The sequence below is a fragment of the Peromyscus eremicus genome, chromosome 22 (genome assembly GCF_949786415.1).
Source record: "Peromyscus eremicus chromosome 22, PerEre_H2_v1, whole genome shotgun sequence".
NCBI classification, from domain to species: Eukaryota; Metazoa; Chordata; class Mammalia; order Rodentia; family Cricetidae; genus Peromyscus; species Peromyscus eremicus.
In genome coordinates, this window is record NC_081437.1 from 35,791,803 (window position 1) to 35,812,709 (window position 20,907).

Sequence of the window (20,907 nt, forward strand, 5' to 3'; positions counted from 1 at the left end):
CTTCGTAGCCCAGGCTGGCCTTGAACTCACAGAGATCCGCCTGCCTCTGCCTCCCGAGTGCTGGGATTAAAGGCGTGCGCCACCACCGCCCAGCTGGTTCTCGTTTTTAAGGGAGCTCTCGGGTCCTGGCCACACACATTGTGTCCTGTGCAGCGGCCCCACCACACCATACACTCCCCTTGCTTGGAAGTCTGTGACTCCGTGCAAGCCTGTGGGTGGCGGTGTGTCTGAGTCCCCACGATACCTACATCCAGTATGCTGGCTGCGGCGACCTCGTCCAGGTGCCTGAAGACGGAGTTGAGCACCTCTCTCAGGCGCTTGGTGGCTGACTTTTTCTGGGGTTGCAGGAGTACAGCCTGGAAGTTCACTGGAAGTCCGTACCTGTTCGGACAAGACAGACAACTTGGGGGTTTAGTGTAAAGGCCAGCAAGACAGCCAAAGGCCCAGTGCCCATGCCAGGGGGCTTAAGAGTGCCTGTAACTCCAGCTCCAGGGGACCCTGTAGCCTTTGGCTTCTTCAGACACCTGTGTACATGTGATGTGCATGTGAAGTTAAGCCTGTAACCGACTGGCACAACTTAGGAAAACAAAGCTGTAAAAAGTAACTGGGCCAGGGAACCAAAGGCTAGAAATGAGACACTAAGTCTCCGTACTGTGCCGACCATTTCTGAAGGTCACAGCTTATGACAGAAATCACGAGCCCGTGGCCTGGGCCACCTGTGCTGGGTCCTTGCATACTCAGTGGCACAAGCCGCGGCTCTGAACTGCACAGGTCCCCATTCAGCTGTTACACGTGTCCACTAAAGGAGAGCAGAGGTCCTGCCGAGGTGTATTTTTTGGGTGTGTAGAAAAGATTTTAAATCTCCCCAATCATTTCCTCAAGTATCGCTGCCTAGGGTGTCCCTTACTCCAGAACACTATTCAAGTGTGTCACTGAGCCATGCCCGGCCAGTGTGTCCAAACTCTGCCCCAGGCAGGTGTCCCTTGCTGTCACCTAGCAGCAGAATTCCCTCCCTGGAGTCTGCCGTGGAAGCGAGTCAGCTGGGGTCTGTGGATGCCACCATCATGTCCACTCCTGAACCTTCCCAGTCTTTACTGTGGACAAAGTACCCCTGGAATATGACACTGCCTTCCATTATGTCTGCAGAGGCCTCTGGTGCCTCTGCTTTTGTTGTCCAGAGAGGCCCCTCATATTGCCTGCCCTCCCCCAAGGCAAGTGCTGTACTGGTCAATGGGATCCTCTAACATGCAAGTAAGCCTGGGTGAGCGGATAGCCCTGTTGATTTAGACAGGTTTTTGCTTTTCTATCCCAAGCTGACCAGAAACTAAGTGATCCTCCTGCCTCAGCCCCCTGAGCCCCCAGTGCAAGGACCATAGGCATGAGCCATCACACTTCAGGGCCATCTCATCCTAAGTCCTACAGATCTTTTCGCTTTTCTGTCAGTGACACCCATCCTGCTCACCCCCCTGTGACAGTTCAGAGCATCATTTTGCCAGGACATGATTTCAGCAGGGCCAGCCAGTTCTACTGCCCATCCTCAAGATGCCAGCCCAGGATGCACCCCAACCCCCTAGACTCCTCAGGAGAGAAGCTGCCTCCCTGTGATGAGGTCAGCCACTGGACGGTGTCTTGCTGCTTCTGGGCCCAGGCCTCCACACTGCTGCCTCGTCCCACTAACAATACTTCAATTTAACATGCGTGAGCTCCCTCACTCCTTGAGAGCCAAATCTGCACACCCAGTGCCCTGTGTCATTTAGTGTTCAACCTTCACCCTCCTTTGAAAAACATTTACTGTTTGTTTCCCTTTCCATGAAAACATTGAGAATAATATGTATCTGAACACTAAATACTTGGGTGGGGGGGAACAGAACCATAAAAACCTAAATGAACACACACCGAGATGTGTGTGCTTGTGGTTTATTCTGTGATGCTGAGGGCTTCCTGCATGCCAGGCAAATGCTCAGTCACTGAGCTCCACATCATCCCCAACAAGTGATTTGGATTCACACCTGTGCTTAACTACGGTTTCCGAATTTTCCAATGACTTAATTTTAAAATGATAGAAAATAAAAAAGAAGAATTTTTGCATGGGTAGCTTTCCTGTTTTAGTGGGGTGCTACCGTGAGGACCACCCTTGGAGGGTGGAGAAATTAGACAGTCTGGGGACGTCTCCCAGGAGCCACGGGGGCCCTCCAGTAGCACAGAGGGCCTGTATGGGGGTACACAGGTGAGGCATGCAGAGCACACAAGTCTGGCAGGAAAGAGAGAGCCCCGGAGAGCGGGGTACACATGGCCAACTGGGATTCCTTTGACGGAGTGGAGAGGATTGCTAAGACACGGCCACCGAAAGCGAAGGGCAAGAAGAGAGGTGGGAACGGAGCGTAGCTTCCCTTCCAGGCCCCACCGCTCGAGGCTGTCCAGCCCAGCACCCCACCACGCACCTGAGCACAGACTCCACAAATACTCTCAGGGCCTTTATGTGGATCCAGGCAATAAAAGCCTCGCTGAAGTTCACCTTGAGCCAACGCAGCAGAGGTCCCTGCGGAGACGGGAGAACCACATGAGCCTCCGGACACTCGCCTGATAAAGGCCAAGGAAGGGCTCGCGTTATACAGAGCAAGCCCTGCAACCAGAAGAAAGGCCCCGGAGCCAACAGAAGCAGAGAGGAGCCTGGGGAGGCTCAGGACCACTGCATGCAGGTGCCTGGCCCTGGGGACGTTCTAGGGACAGCCACCGGCACGTGCGAGAGGCCACCTCCGACCAGGGGTGGGAAGCTCCACAGCTCTTGACCTCAAGACGGTCACGTGTGCAGCTGATAGGCTCTTGTCCGACACTGCACAGCCAAGTAGCCCACCTCATCGGAAGGCACTGCCCTGAGGGTCCAGCCCACCCATCTACCAGCTGGCACCTGTCAGTGGCTCTTCAAGCCTCATCTAGGCCATAGCTGCCGCTACAGAGCCTGATGTGCTTGTTCCTCAGGGGCAGCCCTCACCTGACCCTTTTCCAATTGGTCCAGCCAGGACAGTCAGGGAGGAATGCTGAGCTTCCAAACCACCCACCCTCCAGCCAGAGCCCTGCCCGTCACCAGACACCAGCTCCAGCCACCGTCAGCCAGAGCACAGGCATCCCAGCCAGCCAACAAGCCCCATTCCCTGCCTAGAGAGCCAACTCCGGAAAGGCCATGAAGATTAGGACAGCAGGATTCTGGGCTCCTCCAATTTCAGACCTCACAAGCCATAGGAAACGACAGCAAATGCAAAGATTTGTTCCTCAGCTGGCGAGCGCGTTGAGCCGGGGACCCCCAGGGTTCCCAGGGGGTGCTTACCTCACCCTCGCCCTCTCTGTCTCTGTCGGTCTGCCCCGCAGCGGGCCTAGCAGGGTTACCTAGCGGGGTTACCTTAACCTTGTGGTCCCGGTAGGTGGCCGATCCCTTTTTAAGAGCAACACAGGAAGTTTGCTAAAGGCACAGAAATTATTTATTAATCTTTCAGCAAGCATGAATCGTGAACACAAGTAATTCTCATGGCCTGGAGAGCATGTGCAAGCAAGCTCTGGAGTCCAGGCTCCGAGAAGGGTGTGGCGGGGGTGCAAGGCCTGTGATCTCAGACACTAGGGACAGAGACAAACCGACGTGCCTGCCTGGGTCAGGACCCCAGCGGCAGCAGACAAAAAGAGCTCCCGGAAGTGTTACTGAACTCTCCTGACCTCAGGAGCTCGTCTGTCTGGACCCTGACACTCAGGAACATCTCCCTATGGGGTGTTCATGGAACACTTCAGCATGTCACATACAGGACATTAGTCAGGCATGCAGCTAGGACATTTCACCCTTTAGTACCCTGTCTGCAAATGGGTAGAAAATGCAGGGTAACTCAACTGTGTGTTCCCAGAGCAACCCAGTCTCTAGCCTCTAGAGGGCCAGTAACTAAAGGATATGGGATACTTGGCTGAAACCCACTCTCAATCATACCAAATACGAGAGATACTCTGGGTGCTGTGGTGAAGGGGGTCTTCACTGAGCCTCTCTGAGGCTCCATTTGCCAGCACAGTTTCTAAGGGTCTCCCAGGAGCTGTTTCCCACACACAAGGAGCCTCTGGCAGGTTCTCTGGGGGCAGTTAGGGCTGCCGAAATCTATGCCATGTAAAGACACCACCAGCCGGCAATCTGAGCCCCAAGAGAAGGTGGCAGGCTTGCTTGTGTTACCCTAATAAACAGAGTGGGTGCCAAATGTCCTACATCGCTATAGGCAGGGCCCTGATAACCTGGCCCCATCCGGGGATACTGCAGGGACTCAGCCAGGGAAGCAACAATCCAGGAAAAGCCCCACCTACAGGCCAGGCTGGGCATTTGTGGTGGACAGGGTCCCAGGAGGCTGAGGTCAGGCAACGGCACCCAGGGCTTCTGTTCTAGTTAGTGACAGTCACTCCTGCCAGAATGTGCCATGTCTATGCCATTGCTCTAAGGCTGAGCACCCTCAGAGGCTCAGGGCCCAGGCCTCCAGCCAGGCTTTGCATCTTCAGGAGCCTTGGCGAGGATCCAGTTGACTTTGGGTCTGGACAGTGTGAGTGCATATACATGGCATGCTTGCATGTGTGCAAGTGTGTGTGTGTGTGTGTGTGTGTGTGTGTGTGTGTGTGTGTGTCCGTGTATTTATGCTCCAGGGGTTCAAACTCTCCAACATGGACTAAAGGTGAAGATGTCTCTCGGTTGGCAGAGTGCTTGCCTACCATGTACAACACCCTAGGTTCCATCTCTAGAACAGAAACTGACTCTTGTACCATACACCTATGATCTCAGAGCTCCATAGGTGTCACCCTCAATTATATATCAAGTCAGAGGCCAGCCTGGGATACATGAGACCCTCTCTCAAACACAAACGACAACATAGAAAATCCAACGCCTGGAGCCATCAGCAGCCGGGCTTCCCTTCTGGAAAGGAAACAGAAGGCAGCTGAAGCTCCACAATCTGCTTCGGGGAACTCGGTGGCTTATGCTCACTCAGCAAGATCCGATTGGATGTGCGCAGGCCATCTGCCTGGTGTGGGAGGAAGCCTGGGGCGAGTGCTGGGCCACGTGTGAGCCTCTGTACCAGTCCAGCGGCCCTGCTCTCCCGGGCACGTACTACAGCTGTGAGTACACAGGGCTTCCTCTGGAGACTCAAGGGCACTCTTCTTCCCCCACGTCACTGAAGTGGCACTAGAAGGTGCTCTGAGGAAGCCTCCCTCCACAGCTGGAAACACCCCCACACCCCCACACCCCCACACTCCCCCCACACCACACCACCCCACCCCCACCCCTCCACCCCCCGGCCAATGCCTTGAAAGTGCAGGGCTGAGCTGGTGCTGCTGTTACTGGACACCAGTCTGGAAGACACTTTTGCAGAGCCCGGTGGTGATGTTCCCAGAACTAAAGGTTCCCAGTTCAACACCAAACACTCAGTTTTGCTCCAGGAGTGGAGGCTGACCTCTCCACACAATTTCTAAGTGCCCGTGGCCAGAGTGTCTCAGGTAAAAGCACCCACTCTGCTAAGAGCACAGGAAAGGTAAACACAGGTGTTGCTGACGCCCTGAAATCTACAGTCATGGGCAATAGGGAAACCAGCGCTGTGCAATCTCGGAGTCGCTAGCACTATCCACTCTGGCCACAGATGCTTCATCCTGGTGCCCCCTGCTCTGGCTGACCTGGGACAAAGCCCAGGGTGATCCCCTGGCCAGGGGACACTTCAGCATCTCATCTACTGTGCAGCAGACAAGCCCTGCCAGAAAGGACCGTGGTCCGGGTGGTTGTGAGCCTCATCACGGAGTGGGGCTCGGTACATATGCCATCTGAACTCACATGTGCCTTGACAGCACAAGTCCAGGACGTGGGAACAGTGAGACCGAGGAGTGGACTCTGGCCCCCAGAACACTGGGGGTACGTCTCGGCTGTCTAGAGAGCCCTGCCCACACCCTGGTACTCACATACTGTTGTTTCTTATCAGACAGCAACCTGTTCATCTCTTCCCTTTCTCTTTTAATTTCTTTTTCATCGTAGTAAAATTCCCGGACAATGAACCTTCAAAAAAGCAGCCATAGCTGTCACTGAGAACCTGGTCAAGGCAGATCCTCCCCGGGGACTCCCACCGAACCCGGAGGAGCCCGGGGACCGCATCCTTACTTGTTTTCTTTGGCTTTAACTTTGAAATCTTCGGTCACTTTGCGGAAGAGAGTCACTGTGAAGAGGCCAGCCTCGTTGTCCTCGGCGATCAGCCTAGAGGAGAAGCGTTTGTCGGCTGGATGACCTAGGGTCGCTCCACTCCAGGCTCTGGGCTGAAGCTAGGCTAAGAGAAGCTCTTCTTCAGCCTCGGGAGGCCATCCCCACTGGCAGAGTCAGATCCCCTGGGCCTGGTGGCCTATACTTGGGTCTGTGTCAGTCACCAGGGCCTGGGAACCAAGGGTGTCCTGACAGCTTCCTAGGTCCGGCCCCCAGCAGCCACCCCTCCAGGCTCAGCCTTGGAAGCTCCAGTCTCTGGTTGGGAGTGACAGGGAGCGCGGATCTGCTCTGTCCCGTGCTCCTCAAATGACTGAGTGATCCAGCTCTCCCTCTCCCCGCCGCAAGGCCTGATACCACTGCTGGCTGTGCAGGTTCCAGTGAGGTAAGTGGCAGAAGCCACTCCACAAGGGCCACTCCACTTCCGATATCATGAAGCCCTGGCTGGATATGTTCTTGCCAGCATGTGCTAGCATGGAGTCACTGTCCCCAGCAACACGGAGACAGTGATCTAAGCAAGACGTCTTGGGGGTCTAGGCATGCCCGGTTGTCAGATCACCTCTCCGGTGTCTCGGAGCCCACACCCATAGGAACTGCCCCTAAGCTCCAGCCCTTTCCAGAATGGTTGGTGCAGGCTCTCAAGCTCTCTTTATCACAAAGGGCCGGAGGTCTCTGCTCTGCGGCCCAGCATCCTGCCAAGCTGAATGGAATGGTTTGAAGAGGTATGGCCCCCGTAGACTCGTGTTTGAATGCTTGGCCCATAGGGAGTGGCACTATAAGGAAGTGTGGCCTTGTTGGAGGAAGTGTGTCACTGTGAAGGCAGGCTTTGAGGTCTCACATGCTCAAGCCAGGCCTAGTGTGGCAGTCTCCTGCTGCCTGTGGATCAAGAGGTAGAATTCTCGCTATCTCTCCAGCACCATGTCTGCCTGCACGCCACCATGCTTTCTGCCATGATGATAACGGACTAAACCTCTGAACTGTGACCCCGCCCCGTGTAAATGTTTCCCTTTATAAGAGTTGAGTGGTCATGGTGTCTCTTCACGGCAATAAAACCCTAACTAAGACAGTGATCCTCCCAAAAGGACCCCAGAGGCAGTCCTTAAGAACAGCAGAAACCTGTTTGCCAGGCAGCTCCTGCCCACCAAAGATGTACCTCCTCTTCACGCTCTGCCTCTCCCAAGACCTTAGCCTGTGACTAACCTGTTCCTTGCAACCCCTCAATTTAGCTCCTGGTGACCGTGTCCTGGGAGTTTGTAGCATGTTCCTCAGGGTCAAGGCCTCGAGAGTGAATGGGTTGAGATTGGAAGGGGGTTAGGATGGGATGGGACAGGATGGATGAGGGTGGGTGGGGCAGAGTAGGATGGGATGGGATGGGATGGGGTGGGATGGGGTGGGACAGGATGGATGAGGGTGGGTGGAACAGAGCAGGATGGGTAGGATGGAATAGATGGGATGGGGTGAGATGGGATGGGATGGATGAGGGTGGGTGGGACAGGGTAGGATGGGATGGGATGGGGTGGGATGGGGTAGAGCAGGATGGATGGGTAGGGGTGAGTGAGATGGGATGGGATGGAATGAGACAGATGGAGTAGGTAGGGTAGGACTGGATGGGGTGGAGTGAGCCTGGATGAAATGACATGGGGCAGGTAGAATGAGGTGGGGTGGGGTGGGTTGGGGTGGGGTGAGGTGGGGTGGGTTGAGGTGGGATGAGGTGGGGTGGGGTGGGGTGGGTTGAGGTGGGCAGCTCTGGGTGCAGTGTGGTAGGGCAGATAACTGAGCTCATGTTACTTGTGGCTCATTCTAAAATTTCCTTTGTGGCACACATAAAAATGCATGACTTAGGATCACAAACAAGTTCACACAGTTAACAGTCCCCCAGGCCCTGCCCCACTGAACCAGACTCATGACTCCTTATTGCGATGACCCTGTAGGTGGTTTTCCTCATTTCTATGGCCCCTGTGACTCTGCTGTGAACTGTATTATGGCGCAGGCACCAAGACATTCCTGTCACACATTTTTGTTTTGTTTTGACCTGGTTTGATTCTAGATAAATGGCATGGTTCTCCATATACCTGCGGTGGTAATAAGAATGGCCCCCATAAGCTCATAGTATTTGAATGCTCAGTCACCAGAAAGTGGCACTATTTGAGAAGAATTGGGAGGTGTGGCCTTGTTGAAGGGAGTGTGTCTCTGGGGGTGGGTTTTGAGGTTTCAAAAGCCCACATCAGGCCTAGGTGTGCATTCACTCTCTCTCTAGCTCTCTCTGTCTATCTCTTATATCTTACCTCTGGCTCTGGCTCTGGCTCTCTGCCTGTGGATCAGGATATAGCTCTGAGCTATTGCTCCAGCGCCATGTGTGACGCCACGCTCCCTGCCATGATGAAAATAGACTAGGCCTCTGAAACAGTAAGCCAGCCCCCAGTTACATGCTTTCTTTTATAAGAGTTACCTTGGTCATGGTGTCTCCCTCACAACAGTAAAACAGTGACTAATGTTTGCTCCTTCTCAAAGTGAGCTCTGTTGTGTGTAGTTACACTGCTGGTTTTCCATGGCAGACACAGATCCAACCCAGTCTTAACCATCATTTCTGCAGGACTCACGTGTTCCTGTCCTGCCCTTAAATGGCCACACACTGAGAATGTCTTCCCTCTTCAGACTCTGTGGCCAGCCCTAGGCTGTCCCTCTGTTCGGGCATTTGCTGAACAACCTCCATACTGCTCCCCCTTAGGTGGGGCAGAATGGATGTCTAGTAGAGAACACAGAGCAGGCAGAGAACACAGAGGCTCTGCTGGAAACAGCCAGCACAGCCTTCCTGGGCACGGGGGCGGGGCGGGGGGGGGGGCAGGAAGCTGGAGCTTTGAAGGACAATGGCAGACAGGAATATATCCCAAGAGGCGAGAAGGAATTCCAGGCCACAGGGACTCAATGCATAGGTATGGTGCCGGGAGGCGCCCCACCCTGGCACATGTCTGGTGCTCCAAGAACATCCATACATTCCCCTCTGGGGATGTCGACTAAGCTGAGGTCTCACTTACTTGGTTGACCGAGGGACCACCATGTCGGATAGGGACTCATATGTCCTCTGCCACTGTACATAGCTTGACCTGTGAGGACACAGAACTGTTGAGTGCTTTGGGAAGAAAGGGCTTCTATTGTCTCAGGAAACTGTTTGCACCTTCTCCTGAAGACTGAAAGGCAAGAGGTATAATCAGGGAGTGTCCCTAACATCCCCAAAGCTCCTGCTATTATTGCCCAGTGCCATGCTGAGCCCAGTCTGCGTGCAAGGACCCAGGTCTTCCAGAGGGTCCCCATATGGAGAGCTCAGGTGCCGGTATGTTTGAAGGTCACTAATAATTGTCTGATTCTGGCCCAGGTTACCTGGGACCAGGGGGATGACCTTTGTAGCCTTAGATCAAAAGGAACAGTAGAGCTCTCAGGCTTCTTGTGGGCACAACACAGGTGCTCAATAAACGCTGATCCAGCCACCATCTCCCTGGTTCTGTGCCTGTGGAGACAGTGGCCCTCCATGGGCCCTGAGCAGCCATGTCTGCTGACCTGGGGCCAGCAGGGCACAAGGGGCCCACCTCACTTTCCACTGAGCAGGGCACACACCCATAGTCTTCCTATCCACATACTTGGGAACGATGACCAGCAAGGTTATGAGATATTCCGAATCAAGTACGAAGTCGTCTTTGCTGACGATATCGCTCAGTGTCCGAGTGAAGAGGTTCCCCCTGGAAGGCAGAGGGACAAGGGGTAAGCCCAGCAGAGGGGCTCACTGACCCCGCATGCCTGTATAGTCCAGACAAACAGCGGGACATGGAGCTGGCTCAGGGGAGCCTCCAAGCTGTCTGCTGCCAGAGCCAGGTACAGCCGAATTGTAAGCGAGCTACCTCCTGTTCCCTCTCGGGGCAGGGAAACTGGCAAAGCCTCGGTAACGATCGCCTGTCAATCAAGGGGCTGCTGAATCTAACACCTCAGTGACCCGCACTGTCCTCAAATGCCAGCTCAGGTGCCGGGAGGGGACCTCAGGTGGCAGGCAGCTAAAGTTATTCAAGTATCTAAGCAGCCTGGGCTCCGAGTGGCGTGGGACAGATAGGCCTAGATAGGGCTAGCTCTGTGTCACTTTACAGGCCGTTCAGTCCAGCAGCTGGGGACACTCACCTGAAGTGGCTCTGTCGATGCCGCCAGCCCTGGCTCAGGTGAAGAGCGTGGACAGCATGCAGCTACCATAACGTGGTGGGTCCCCAGGCTGCGGAGTCCGAGCCAGACAGTCCCCAGAGCATGAAGCAATGTTAGCCCACTGCTTCCAACTTCCCAAGCATAGATTCAAAGGCAAAGCCTCAAAGGCGAGAGAGAACCCCCATCTTCCAAAGGTGTCTGCTCCACCCGCAGCTGTGAGGTCAAGGACAAAGGGCGGCAGATCCCCTCCAGAGGGACCCTAGGCACAGCCAGCACATCATCCTGCTAGGAGACTTAGCACACCCAGCCCAAAGCAACAAAGCCACAGGTTTGTTGATTGAGTAACTGTGACTCTCCAAGTTTAGAAATGGTTTCCCTTGCTTTATGTCTATAGAGCCTGAGGATATCGTGGGTGCTTTAAAATGTACGTCAAAAGAATAAACAGGAGAGGGAGTCGGAATCTAATTGGTGAAGGAGGAGGAACCAGAGACGGTAGGGGAGAGGAGGTTGGACCAGTCACCCGCTGAAGTCCCAATTCCCGAATTACACTTTTTATTTATTTACTTTGTGGTGTGTGTGTGTGTGTGTGTGTGTGTGTGTGTGTGTGTGTGTGTGTGTGTTTGTGTGTGTTTGTGTAGGAGCACATTTGTGGAGATCAGAAGACAACTTGCAGAAGTCAGTTCTCTCCTTCTGCCAGGTGAGACCCCGAGACTGAACTCAGGTCATCCTGCGTGTGGTAGGCACCTTTACCCACCGATCCATCTTGACGACCACCAGACTGTGGCCACCTTACTCAAATCCACCCCTGCTCATGTCCAGTTACCCTGAGACGGAGCCAGACAACCGAAACCGACTTTCTAAGCTCGGGGCATCTGTGTGTCCCCACCCCACCCCCACTGACAGACGGCAGCTTCCGGATTCCTTCTCTGTTTGGATTTGGGGTCGTTTTGTTCATTTGAGTGCTTTATTGGAATGATGAGCTTTCTTGGAGGACACAAGTCAAAAGCAGAAGAAACCCATTGGCTTCATCCAGGACTCATACAAGACCCTGCAGGGAAGCTTGCTTCCACGGCGATTTTAGTGTTTTGTGTCGTAGCTGTGCAGTGGGACTTTCCATTTAAGGAATCATGTTGATGCTTCAAACGTTTCCAGTTTTGAAGCAATTTTACTTTTGGGTTTTCAGATTAAGAATGGTCTTCGTTTTATGAGTAGAAAAGCTGGCCCGGGGAAGATTTAAGAGGGAAGCTTAAGTAAGACATGCCAGAGGGAAGGGCAACTGGCTCCGAGCTCCTGGGCCACTCCGCTTTTCGGGACTCAGACTCGGGATCTAGAGGTGACTGCTGGGGCCACTTCAGGCTTGTTGGGCCCTCTCCACCCCCACTCTCACTCGGGAGCGTGCCTGGCTCCTTACCGCCTGTTCCTCCCCGGGTGCTCACTAGCATCCCCAAAACTGTCCTGACCACCACGGAGCCTGGTCTGTCGGGGGCCTGAACAATCCATTCTCCAGCAGACAGCCACGGCAGCTGAGGCCCTGCCACTGCCCTCCCACCCAGGCTGCTGCCCATCTGCCCCATCCCATCCTGCCTGCCCTCCTTGAAGAGGAGGTGTAGAGAGAGGCCTGAGCAGGCTCCCCAGAGCCTCATCCTGGGTAAGGAGTGGAGACAGAAAGGAAAGAAGGAACGAGCAGGAAGCAACGTCATGCTCCTCCATGTTCACAGACAGGGTGGCCACCCTGCCCGGCTCTGTCCTCTTCATCTGCCCCAACTGTCCACTCAGCTCAAGGGCCACAGTCACGGGAAGGGCAGAGTAGAGGATCCCCCACCCCCACGCCACCAGATACATGCACAGAGAAGGCAGTGGGTGCGGTACACACGTGGATTTCTTCTCCAGGTTCTCCAGGTTGGCCTTCAGAACGCTGTACGCGGCTGTGCGGGACTTCAGGTCTGTCTCGATTTGTGCCAGTTGCTGGGAGGAAGCGGGGGAGAGAGATGCTCCTGGTGACCTTGAAGAGTTAGTGAACCTCTTCAAAATCTGCCCAAGTGGCCCGGGCAGTGGTGGCACACACCTTTAATCCCAGCACTTGGAAGGCAGAGGCAGGCGGATCTCTGTGAGTTCAAGGCCAGCCTGGGCTACAAAGTGAGTTCCAGGAAAGGCGCAAAGCTACACAGAGAAACCCTGTCTTGAAAAACCAAAAAAAAAAAAAAAAAAAAAAAAAATCTGCCCAAGCATCTTTGGGACACTTAACAACAGTGACCAAGCCAGCCAATGGGCCTCATTCCTGTAATTCCAGCACTTGGGAGCCAGAGGCAGGCGGATCAGTTCAAGATCATCCTTAGCTACATAGCCAGGTTGAGGCCTAAGCTTCTTGAAACCCTGTCTCAGGATAAAGAAACAAAGAAACAAAAGAAAAACAGCAACCCTCCTGAGACTCACCGTGTGGCCCCACCTGTCTCCTTCTCGACTCTCCCAACCCCATCCCCCACCCCCACCCTCTGCACCTGGACCTCATAGTCAGTGCCCACACACGGAAGTGGGTGGAGACAACTTTACAGGTACTAAGGCACCAGCCACACAGCTTGGCCAGTGTCACACACTAGCTTGGGCTCCTTCCCAGCAAGGGATGCTGAACTTCCGGGCCCTGGGTACCTCTGCTAGAGAGTAGCTAGCCTGTGTTCTGTGCTGACCTTCCACGCTCAGCCTCCCAGTCATCCACCTCTCCAGGCCTGACGGCAGCCTCTTCCTAACCTGCAGGGCACAACAACTGAGCACCTCTGTCCCCTGCCTCAGGCTCCCCAGCTACTCAACAGGGGGAGGAATGTCATCTTAGAAAGGCCCCAAGGACAGCTGGCCACAGTGAAGAGCAGTTCAAGAAGATGGTGGTAAATAGGTTTTCTGAGGCCAGAAGGCAGCGAGTGAGTCAGAGCCACAGTGAGCCCCTCCCAGGGGCTGAGCTCTGTGGTAATTTAAAGACAGTTCTGTCCTCCAAGGGCTCAGCAGACCTGGCCCTGCAAACACACAGCATGACAGTGAGCACTACCCTGCAGCCGTAACGACGAACAGGTGGCTGTGTATTTATCATGCATGGATGCGTGTTGGCTAACAGGCAGTGGTGGGCGCTTCAGAGTCTGTGACCCCAAAACACAAGCCCTCTGCCCATCCCTCTGCCGCCAGTTTGGCAGTCGGATGTGATGGAAGTGTCCATACCGTAGAGCAGTGCATACCTCTCTCTGATGGGGGAGATGTTGAGAAGCATGAGATGAAACCCAGTATTCTGTGCAAGCTCTGAGTTTAAGTACTCAGAACAGACATCCAAAGAGGAGAACATTCCCAGGGCGTTACAAAAAACGCTCCACAGAGGTCCGTGTGCCTTGAGGGGTTTCCCTCACTGATGATATCCTACCGCATAACTAGGCTGCACAGCTGTGCCGTACCCTTGGACCACACCACATGCCACACTCAAGGTGCGGCCACACCATGGGACTGCAGGACAATGTGCTGTACAAACTGTACAAAGCCCCAAGCCACCGCGGAAGAACAAAGCGAGGCTGGGGCTGACTCACAAGCTCTTGGGGCAGTATGGACTGAAGATCCAGTCTTCCCCTGTCCCGCTAGCCTGCAGGAGCTGGTTCCCTGTGATGGAAAGTGGAGCCGTGCACACTGCACAACTTGTGGGATTTGACCTCCTGACCCACATCCCCTCCCAGTCTGTTTCAATAACTGTGCGTTTGGGTACCCTGGACTAGAGGAGAGCCAGTTCTCCTCTCCAGCTCCCCCAAGCCAGGTCCAGTGTCCCCGGGACTCAGAATCCCAAGTTGGCATGCCGGACCTCACAAAAATCTGTGTTCTCTGGCTCAGGGGCGGACTTGCGTGACGCTCTCCTGAAAGCCATACCTGGCACAATGCCCTGAGCTGCCCCTGCTAGGAGCACCTTTGAGAACCTCTGCCTGGTTGTCTTGGGAGGGTGGGTAAGCCCAAGGAGCCACACCCGGATTCCCAAGAGACCTGAGGGAAGAAAGGACTCAACCCCACCCTTCTTGCCCCGACCTGCCTACGGCCCTCGGGGAAGTACAGCTACTTAGGGAACAGGGCAGCTTTGTTCAGCACAGAGCTGGGATCTCCCCAGCCATTGGGCCAGCCGGAGACACGATATATAAGGGGTTCTCTGTGCATCAGCAATAGGGCAGCACAATCAACCCTCACCCATGGTGAGGGCACCTAGAAGTCACCTTGGCTATGGGATGCCCACACTGTCCCCTCAGATCCCTGTGCTAGGAGGCTTGTATCCAGTATGAGCCGGAGACCATGGCTTAGTAGATGGCACCCTGTCACAGGGCTGATTTGTTGTCACAAGACACTTAGGGGATGAGTTGGCACAATGTGACTAAGGGGTGGGGCTTCTAAAGCAACGAGGTTTTGCAAATCATTTCCCAAGAGATCTGGGCCTGGTGCCCAAGCCCTGTAATTCCAACTACTAAGGAGGCTGAGGCAGAAGGATCAGAAGTTCAAGTCCAGCTTGAGTTACAGAATTGGTTCAAGGCCAGCCTGGGCAACTTAGTGAGACCCTATCTCAAAATAAAAATTAAAAGAGGGCTGTGGGGCTGGAGAGATGGCTCAGTGGTTAAGAGCACCGATTGCTCTTCCAGAGGTCCTGAGTTCAATTCCCAGCAACCACATGGTGGCTCACAACCACCTGTAATGAGATCTGGTGCCCACTTCTGGCCTGCAGGGACACATGCAGGCAGAATACTGTATACATAATAAAGAAATAAATCTTTTTTTTAAAAAAAGAAGAAGAGAGCTGTGGCAGAATGCTTAGTATGTGAAAGGCTCTGGGTTCCACATCCAGTACCACAAAAATCAATCAATTAACCATCAATCATCTAAGGGGCACTGGGTCCCCAAGCACATGGTAGGAAGGGCAAGACTATGTCTTCCCATCACAGCTTCTGAATCACGGTAGGGGGGTGAAATGAAGTGCCTCAGGCCCGTCCAGTGGACTCTCCTGTGAGATTACAGCCAGGTCTCTGGGTGACAGGGACAGGAGACAAGAACACACAGGTCTCCTGAATTCTAACCTTACCCAGGACGTGGTAAGAGGGACCTACCCTGGGTCACTCACAGGGCTGGCATACCAGCCTTTTTGCCTTCTACCTTGTGGGAGTCCCAACGCCATGTATGTCATCTCAGATGGTCAGATGTCTCCAGGCAGACTCTCCTCACCTTGGCCAGTGTGTCCACCACGCTCACCAGTGGCTGCTTGGCAGGGTATTTGGCCATGTCCCACTCGAAGTGCGTCACAAAAGATGTCAGGTCAACTGGAAGAGCAGAGACGAACTTGAACCCAGAACCAAGCCAAGGGAGACAAACGGAGCTTGTGGCTCACACCAAAGAAGCAGTCAGGGAGAAGTTGGAGGATGGGCCCGGGCTCTGGAAGCGCACATGCTCCACGCGGGAGCAGTTCAGAGCCAGTAGGAAGCATCGGCTTGCCAGCGTGCACTCCAGAGCTGAGGGAAGGGTACCGTAACAGGGGCACTCTGAGCCCCAAGCTCTCCTGCGGCAGCTTCCACCTGGAGTTTGCTAGGAAGCCTGCTCCTTCTAGAGGTCGGAACCAAGAAGGTGACATTCTGTGACCACTGGTAACTTCTCCACCCTCGATAGTTGCTTGACCTACCCTCCCCAGCTGGGTCGCCAGTCTGTTTTGAGGCATCCAAGAGGCACAGCAGAAAACATCAAACCAGGCCCCCAACCACCCAGCCATGGCCTGTCCCGGGTGCCACCTGCTGGGGGGATAGTCTCCCTGCTCCTTTTTTTTTTTTTTTTTTTTTTTGGTTTTTTCGAGACAGGGTTTCTCTGTGTAGCTTTGCGCCTTTCCTGGGACTCACTTGGTAGCCCAGGCTGGCCTCAAACTCACAGAGATCCGCCTGGCTCTGCCTCCCGAGTGCTGGGATTAAAGGCATGCGCCACCACCGCCCGGCGTCTCCCTGCTTCTTGAGCCCCAACAAGAGCAAGGCAATGCTAACCTACATCATCCTTAAAAAAGACATCTCCCAGCTCAGCCACACCAGGAACTTGCTTGTCACTGGCTTTCTCACCTGGAGCCATGGGCATCATTCAGTGTGTCCCTGTTGAAGTCTAGAGTGAACAGAATACGCCAATGTTTTCGCCAAAACCAAACAGATTCCCCTGCAAAGAAGGATGTTCCTGCCTATCCCAGCCAGCTGTACAGTGTAAGAACAGAAGGAGCTGAAGGTGGTTCAATTGGACTGACGTATTTTAGTCCAAGGAGCCTGGCTGATGGTGATATTTAGGGTGGTGTTTGTTTGGTTGGTTGTTTTTTTTTTTTTTTTTTTTTTTTTTTTTTTTTTTTTTTTTGGTGGGGTTTTTTTTGTTTTTTTGGTTTTTTGGTTTTTTGGTGTTTTTTTTTTTTGCATGTTTGTTGGAGACAGGGTCTCACTGTGTATCTCTGGTTCTCCTGGAACTCAATCTGTAGACCAGGCTGGCCTTGAACTCACAGAGATCCACCTGCCTCTGCTTTCCAGTGGTGGGATTAAAGGTGTGTGCCACTATGCTGTGACACTTAGTTTTAACTGTCAACTGACACACTCTAGAGTCACCTGGGAAGAGAGTCAGCGAAGGACTGTCTGGATCAGGCTGGCTTGTGGCCGCGTCTCTAGGAGATCATCTTGTTTAAGTAACTGATGTGGGAAGACCCAGCCCACTGTGGGCAGCACCATTCCCTCGGCTAGGTGAGTGTGGGGAGGAACTTGAACATAAGAAGTATACATGGATTCTTTTCCCTCTGCTCTTGACTGTGGACATGACTAGCTGCTCCAAGTTTCTGCCATGACTTTGCTTCAGTGATACACTGTGACCTCTAATTGTCATCAAAACAAACCCTTCCTCTCTTGAAGTTGCTTTTGTTGGTTTTTGGTTTTGTTTGTTTGTTTGTTTGTTTTTTAATCTCAAATAAAACCAGGACACTGGCTTGAGTCCCAGATCCCAAGCAAGAGAGGAACTGAGTCAGTGTTCCTACCTGAGAAAGTGGTCAGACCACTCACCTCTGGAGGGCCTGCTGGTTTTGTTTTGAGACTGTGTCTCACTGTATAGTGCTAGCTAGCCTAGGACTCGCTATGTAGACCAGGCTATACTCAAACTCACAGAGATCCACTGCCTCTGCTTTCCAAATGGTGAGATTAAACGCTTAATTATTCTTATACTCTACATATCCAGAGAGTACCACGGAAGCATGTTATTTCTCCTTCATTCATCCACCTCCTTTTTTCTCTTCCTTTATTCTTTTTTGTTTGTTTGTTTGTTTGTTTTTGTTTGTTTTGTTTTTGTTTTTCAAGACAGGGTTTGTCTGTGCAACAGCTCTAGCTGCCCTGGAACTTGCTTTGTAGACCTCTGCCTCCTGAGTGCTGGGATTAAAGTCGTGGGCCACCGCCTGGCTTTTATACCTTTTGAGATGTGGTCCAGGCTGGCCTTGAACTCCTGCCTCAGTCACCCGAGTAACTGGAATGGCAGGTATGCAACAGCCACTTTTCAAGATGGGATTTCGCACCGCAGGTTCTGCACATGTAGCCCTTCCCTGTTTATGCGTGTCCTTACACATGCAAAGAGCCTGCCATGGACCTCCTAACAGTCACCTTCACCTGCATGGAGTCTGGCTCCCTGCTGTTGGGAATCCAGGACACACACCCTTCCCACCCAGCCTCAAATGCTCACACGTGTGCCAGGGACAGTCAGGTAAGCAGTGGGGAGAGACAATCCCAGACTCCTAGGGAAGCCACCGGGGCTACAGTTGGACAGGGACCCTGAAGAAGCTGGCAGACAGAGGCTGTCTGTGTGGCTGTGAGTGTCAAGTGTCAGAAGGGCGGGTGGCCATGCTGGGGGAGGGTGTTAGGGGTCTAGATGAAGCTGATGGAGCAGGGAGGTGGGCAGGAGCTAGCAGCCCAGGTGTGAGGTCACATCTGGACCTCCATGCTTGGAACTGGTTGGTCATGGAGACACGGGACAGGAGCACACAGTGGGAGAGCCCATGTTGGGGGTGGACAGAAGCCAGCAAGGATGAGGGAGAGGGGAAAGCCGAAACAGAGCAGAAAGGAGGGACAGGATGTAGGGACAGTGACACACAGGACGTGAAGTGACACCCACATTCCTAGGCTGGGCGGCCAGGTGGAGAGGACAGTCATTAACCTGGGGACCACAGGGCCGAGAGGATGAATTCAGTTTGAGGCAAGCCCAGCTCTGATGGGTGGATGCACTAATCCCCAAGAAAAAGACAGAAACCAAAGGGGATTCAGAGGGAAGTGGCAGGAATTCCTAGCAGGCAGGAATGCCTTAAGATAACAGTGACAGTGTGCCAGCCAGAAAGGAGCTGTGGCCCTGTGGCTTACCTTGGGCCGGGACATGTGAATCATCATCTCATCTGAGCTACTCTTCAGCCCTAGTAAGGGGCATCATTATCTCCATGAGGAAACTCCAGCACAGAGTAAGTTATGTAAGCTCCATTACAGCAGGAAGAAATGACACAGAGCACCCAACACCCTGCCCATCACAAAGGAAGGTCCTTGGTCCCTCTCCCCATCGTGTCCAACTGTCAGGGTCCAGCTATGCTGCAGAAGGAAGGAGGCGCGCCCCTCCACCAACCCCTCCACCAGCCCCTCCACCAGCCCCTCCACCAGCCTCTCCACCGGATCCACACTCCTGATTTTTCTCCAGAGTGGATGGACTTGGCAGAGGCTCTCTCGAGAACCTCTGCTGGACGCTGACCACACTGGCGTTAGAATTTACACAGCACCTTGGCCTGTGACAAGGGACTCTCTAAGATGCAGTCGGGGGCGGGGGCTGGTGGGATTTGTGCTCATGAAAAGGGGATATCGGAGCGCTCTGCCCATGCTCACTGCCTCCCCACATGCAGCCAAGGAAAGATTACTGTGACAACAGACGTGGCTGCCCATAACCGGCACAGTCCTCATTAGAACCTGAAACACCTGGCCAGGTGTGGCGGTGCACAACCCTAACCTCAGCTCTTAAGAGGTTAAAGCAGGAAGTTCGCTTTGAATCTGAGCCTAGGCTGAACTACGTAGTGAGTTCTAGGCCAGCGTGGGCCATAGAGTGAGACAGTGTTGTGGAAGCCTCCTTGTGTGGAATTTGTGATGGCGGTCCAATTGGTAATAGTATATAGGTTTTGACATTAGCACAAATTTTGCCATTCCCATAACCCCAAAACTAAACAAGGCCACGTGAGGCCTCTCAAGAGACAGCAATGGGCAAGAGAAAGACCTCTCCCTCTGGTGACCTCAAGCCTTTCCTGAAAGTGAGGAACTAGCAGCCAGGACAGATGTCAGGGTGATGTGTCTTCAGGGGCTCTCCCTCTCCACACTCCCCGTCACCTCCAACATCCTGGAACCCTTCCACCCAGGCCAAGTAGTACTCAACCTCTCAACCGCTCTCCCGGCTGCTCTGAACAGTCAATGCTGCTCCGACTGACTTCCTCCCACGCCCGTGTCTCCAGAGCCCATCACAGGACCCCACAGAACCATGCACTCCATAGAATGATCAAGACACTGACAGCCATGCTCATCACAGCCAAGACGGCCATGGGAATTTACACTCCAATTTACACTCTGATTAGCAGAGACACACTGCAGAGCAAGCTCCGCTCTTTATGCCTTGCCACCAAACCCAAGGGTGCCGTGGCTTTCACTCTTAGGAGGGCATGTCCTGCTGCAGGGTGCAGGGCACTGTGGGTCTCTCTCCCAGCAGCCTGTGAGCTCCCAGGGGCACCAGGAGGCTGACAGTGGTCTCAGTAGGCCTCTGGGTTGGTGGCTATGCACTCTACCTCCACGTTCATCTCTCAGGTCTAACCTTTTCTCCAGATCACAACCTGAAAGTCCTTCCCTGTCTATACCTTGGGCAGGAATATTACTCCAGATTGGCCTCTGCCACCCCAGCCTTCCTGCCCTCTTAAAACACACTCCCCACAGGCAGCTGTCTCTTGAGCAACAATGACTTCATCTGAAAAACCAAGCCAAGGCCTTGCCAGCGTACAGGATTATGACCGCACAGGCGGCAGTCCAATGCTAGGCTAGCCAGACAGGTCTTCTGCAGCCCAAGCCAGACACGTGTGTGTCTGCTCTGCTTCTGCCAGATTCACATGGGTCTAGATGTTACCATGCTCCGCATAGCTGGTGGCAAAGACAAACCAAAGCAGAAGGCACCCAGCAAAGCTAAAAACCTAGACTGAGACTGTTACTAAGTTTATTTGCAAGTGAGGAAAAAAAAAAAAAAACAGGCCCAGAGAGTCAACTGGCCAAGGTCAAGACAGACAGTGCATGGCATGACCAGGTCTGACCCCTGAGAGTCTTCATGATGTGAATGCCCTAAATTCTCTCAAAGGAGACGGGATTAAAGTCCCATGCATAAAACAACAAAGAACTCCAGGAAATTCTATCCAGTCTGAGAGTGCCCTGCAG

At 53.6% G+C, this 20,907-nt stretch overlaps 1 protein-coding gene across 3 annotated transcripts in view; it reads right to left on the minus strand.

Moving 5' to 3' along the window:
- Atp6v1c2 (ATPase H+ transporting V1 subunit C2) overlaps positions 1-20,907 on the minus strand; it is a 39,699-nt gene that overhangs the window by 338 nt on the left and 18,454 nt on the right. For 2 of the 3 annotated variants that reach the window (XM_059248733.1, XM_059248731.1), the window contains exons 5-13: positions 15,650-15,744; positions 12,303-12,394; positions 9,883-9,981; positions 9,283-9,351; positions 6,155-6,247; positions 5,959-6,052; positions 3,326-3,457; positions 2,442-2,539; positions 249-381 (exon numbers count right to left, since the gene is read on the minus strand). In XM_059248733.1, the coding sequence (XP_059104716.1) occupies positions 249-381; positions 2,442-2,539; positions 3,326-3,457; positions 5,959-6,052; positions 6,155-6,247; positions 9,283-9,351; positions 9,883-9,981; positions 12,303-12,394; positions 15,650-15,744 (905 nt within the window). The remainder of the gene's footprint in view (positions 1-248; positions 382-2,441; positions 2,540-3,325; positions 3,458-5,958; positions 6,053-6,154; positions 6,248-9,282; positions 9,352-9,882; positions 9,982-12,302; positions 12,395-15,649; positions 15,745-20,907) is intronic. The other variant, XM_059248734.1, reaches the window with a different exon arrangement.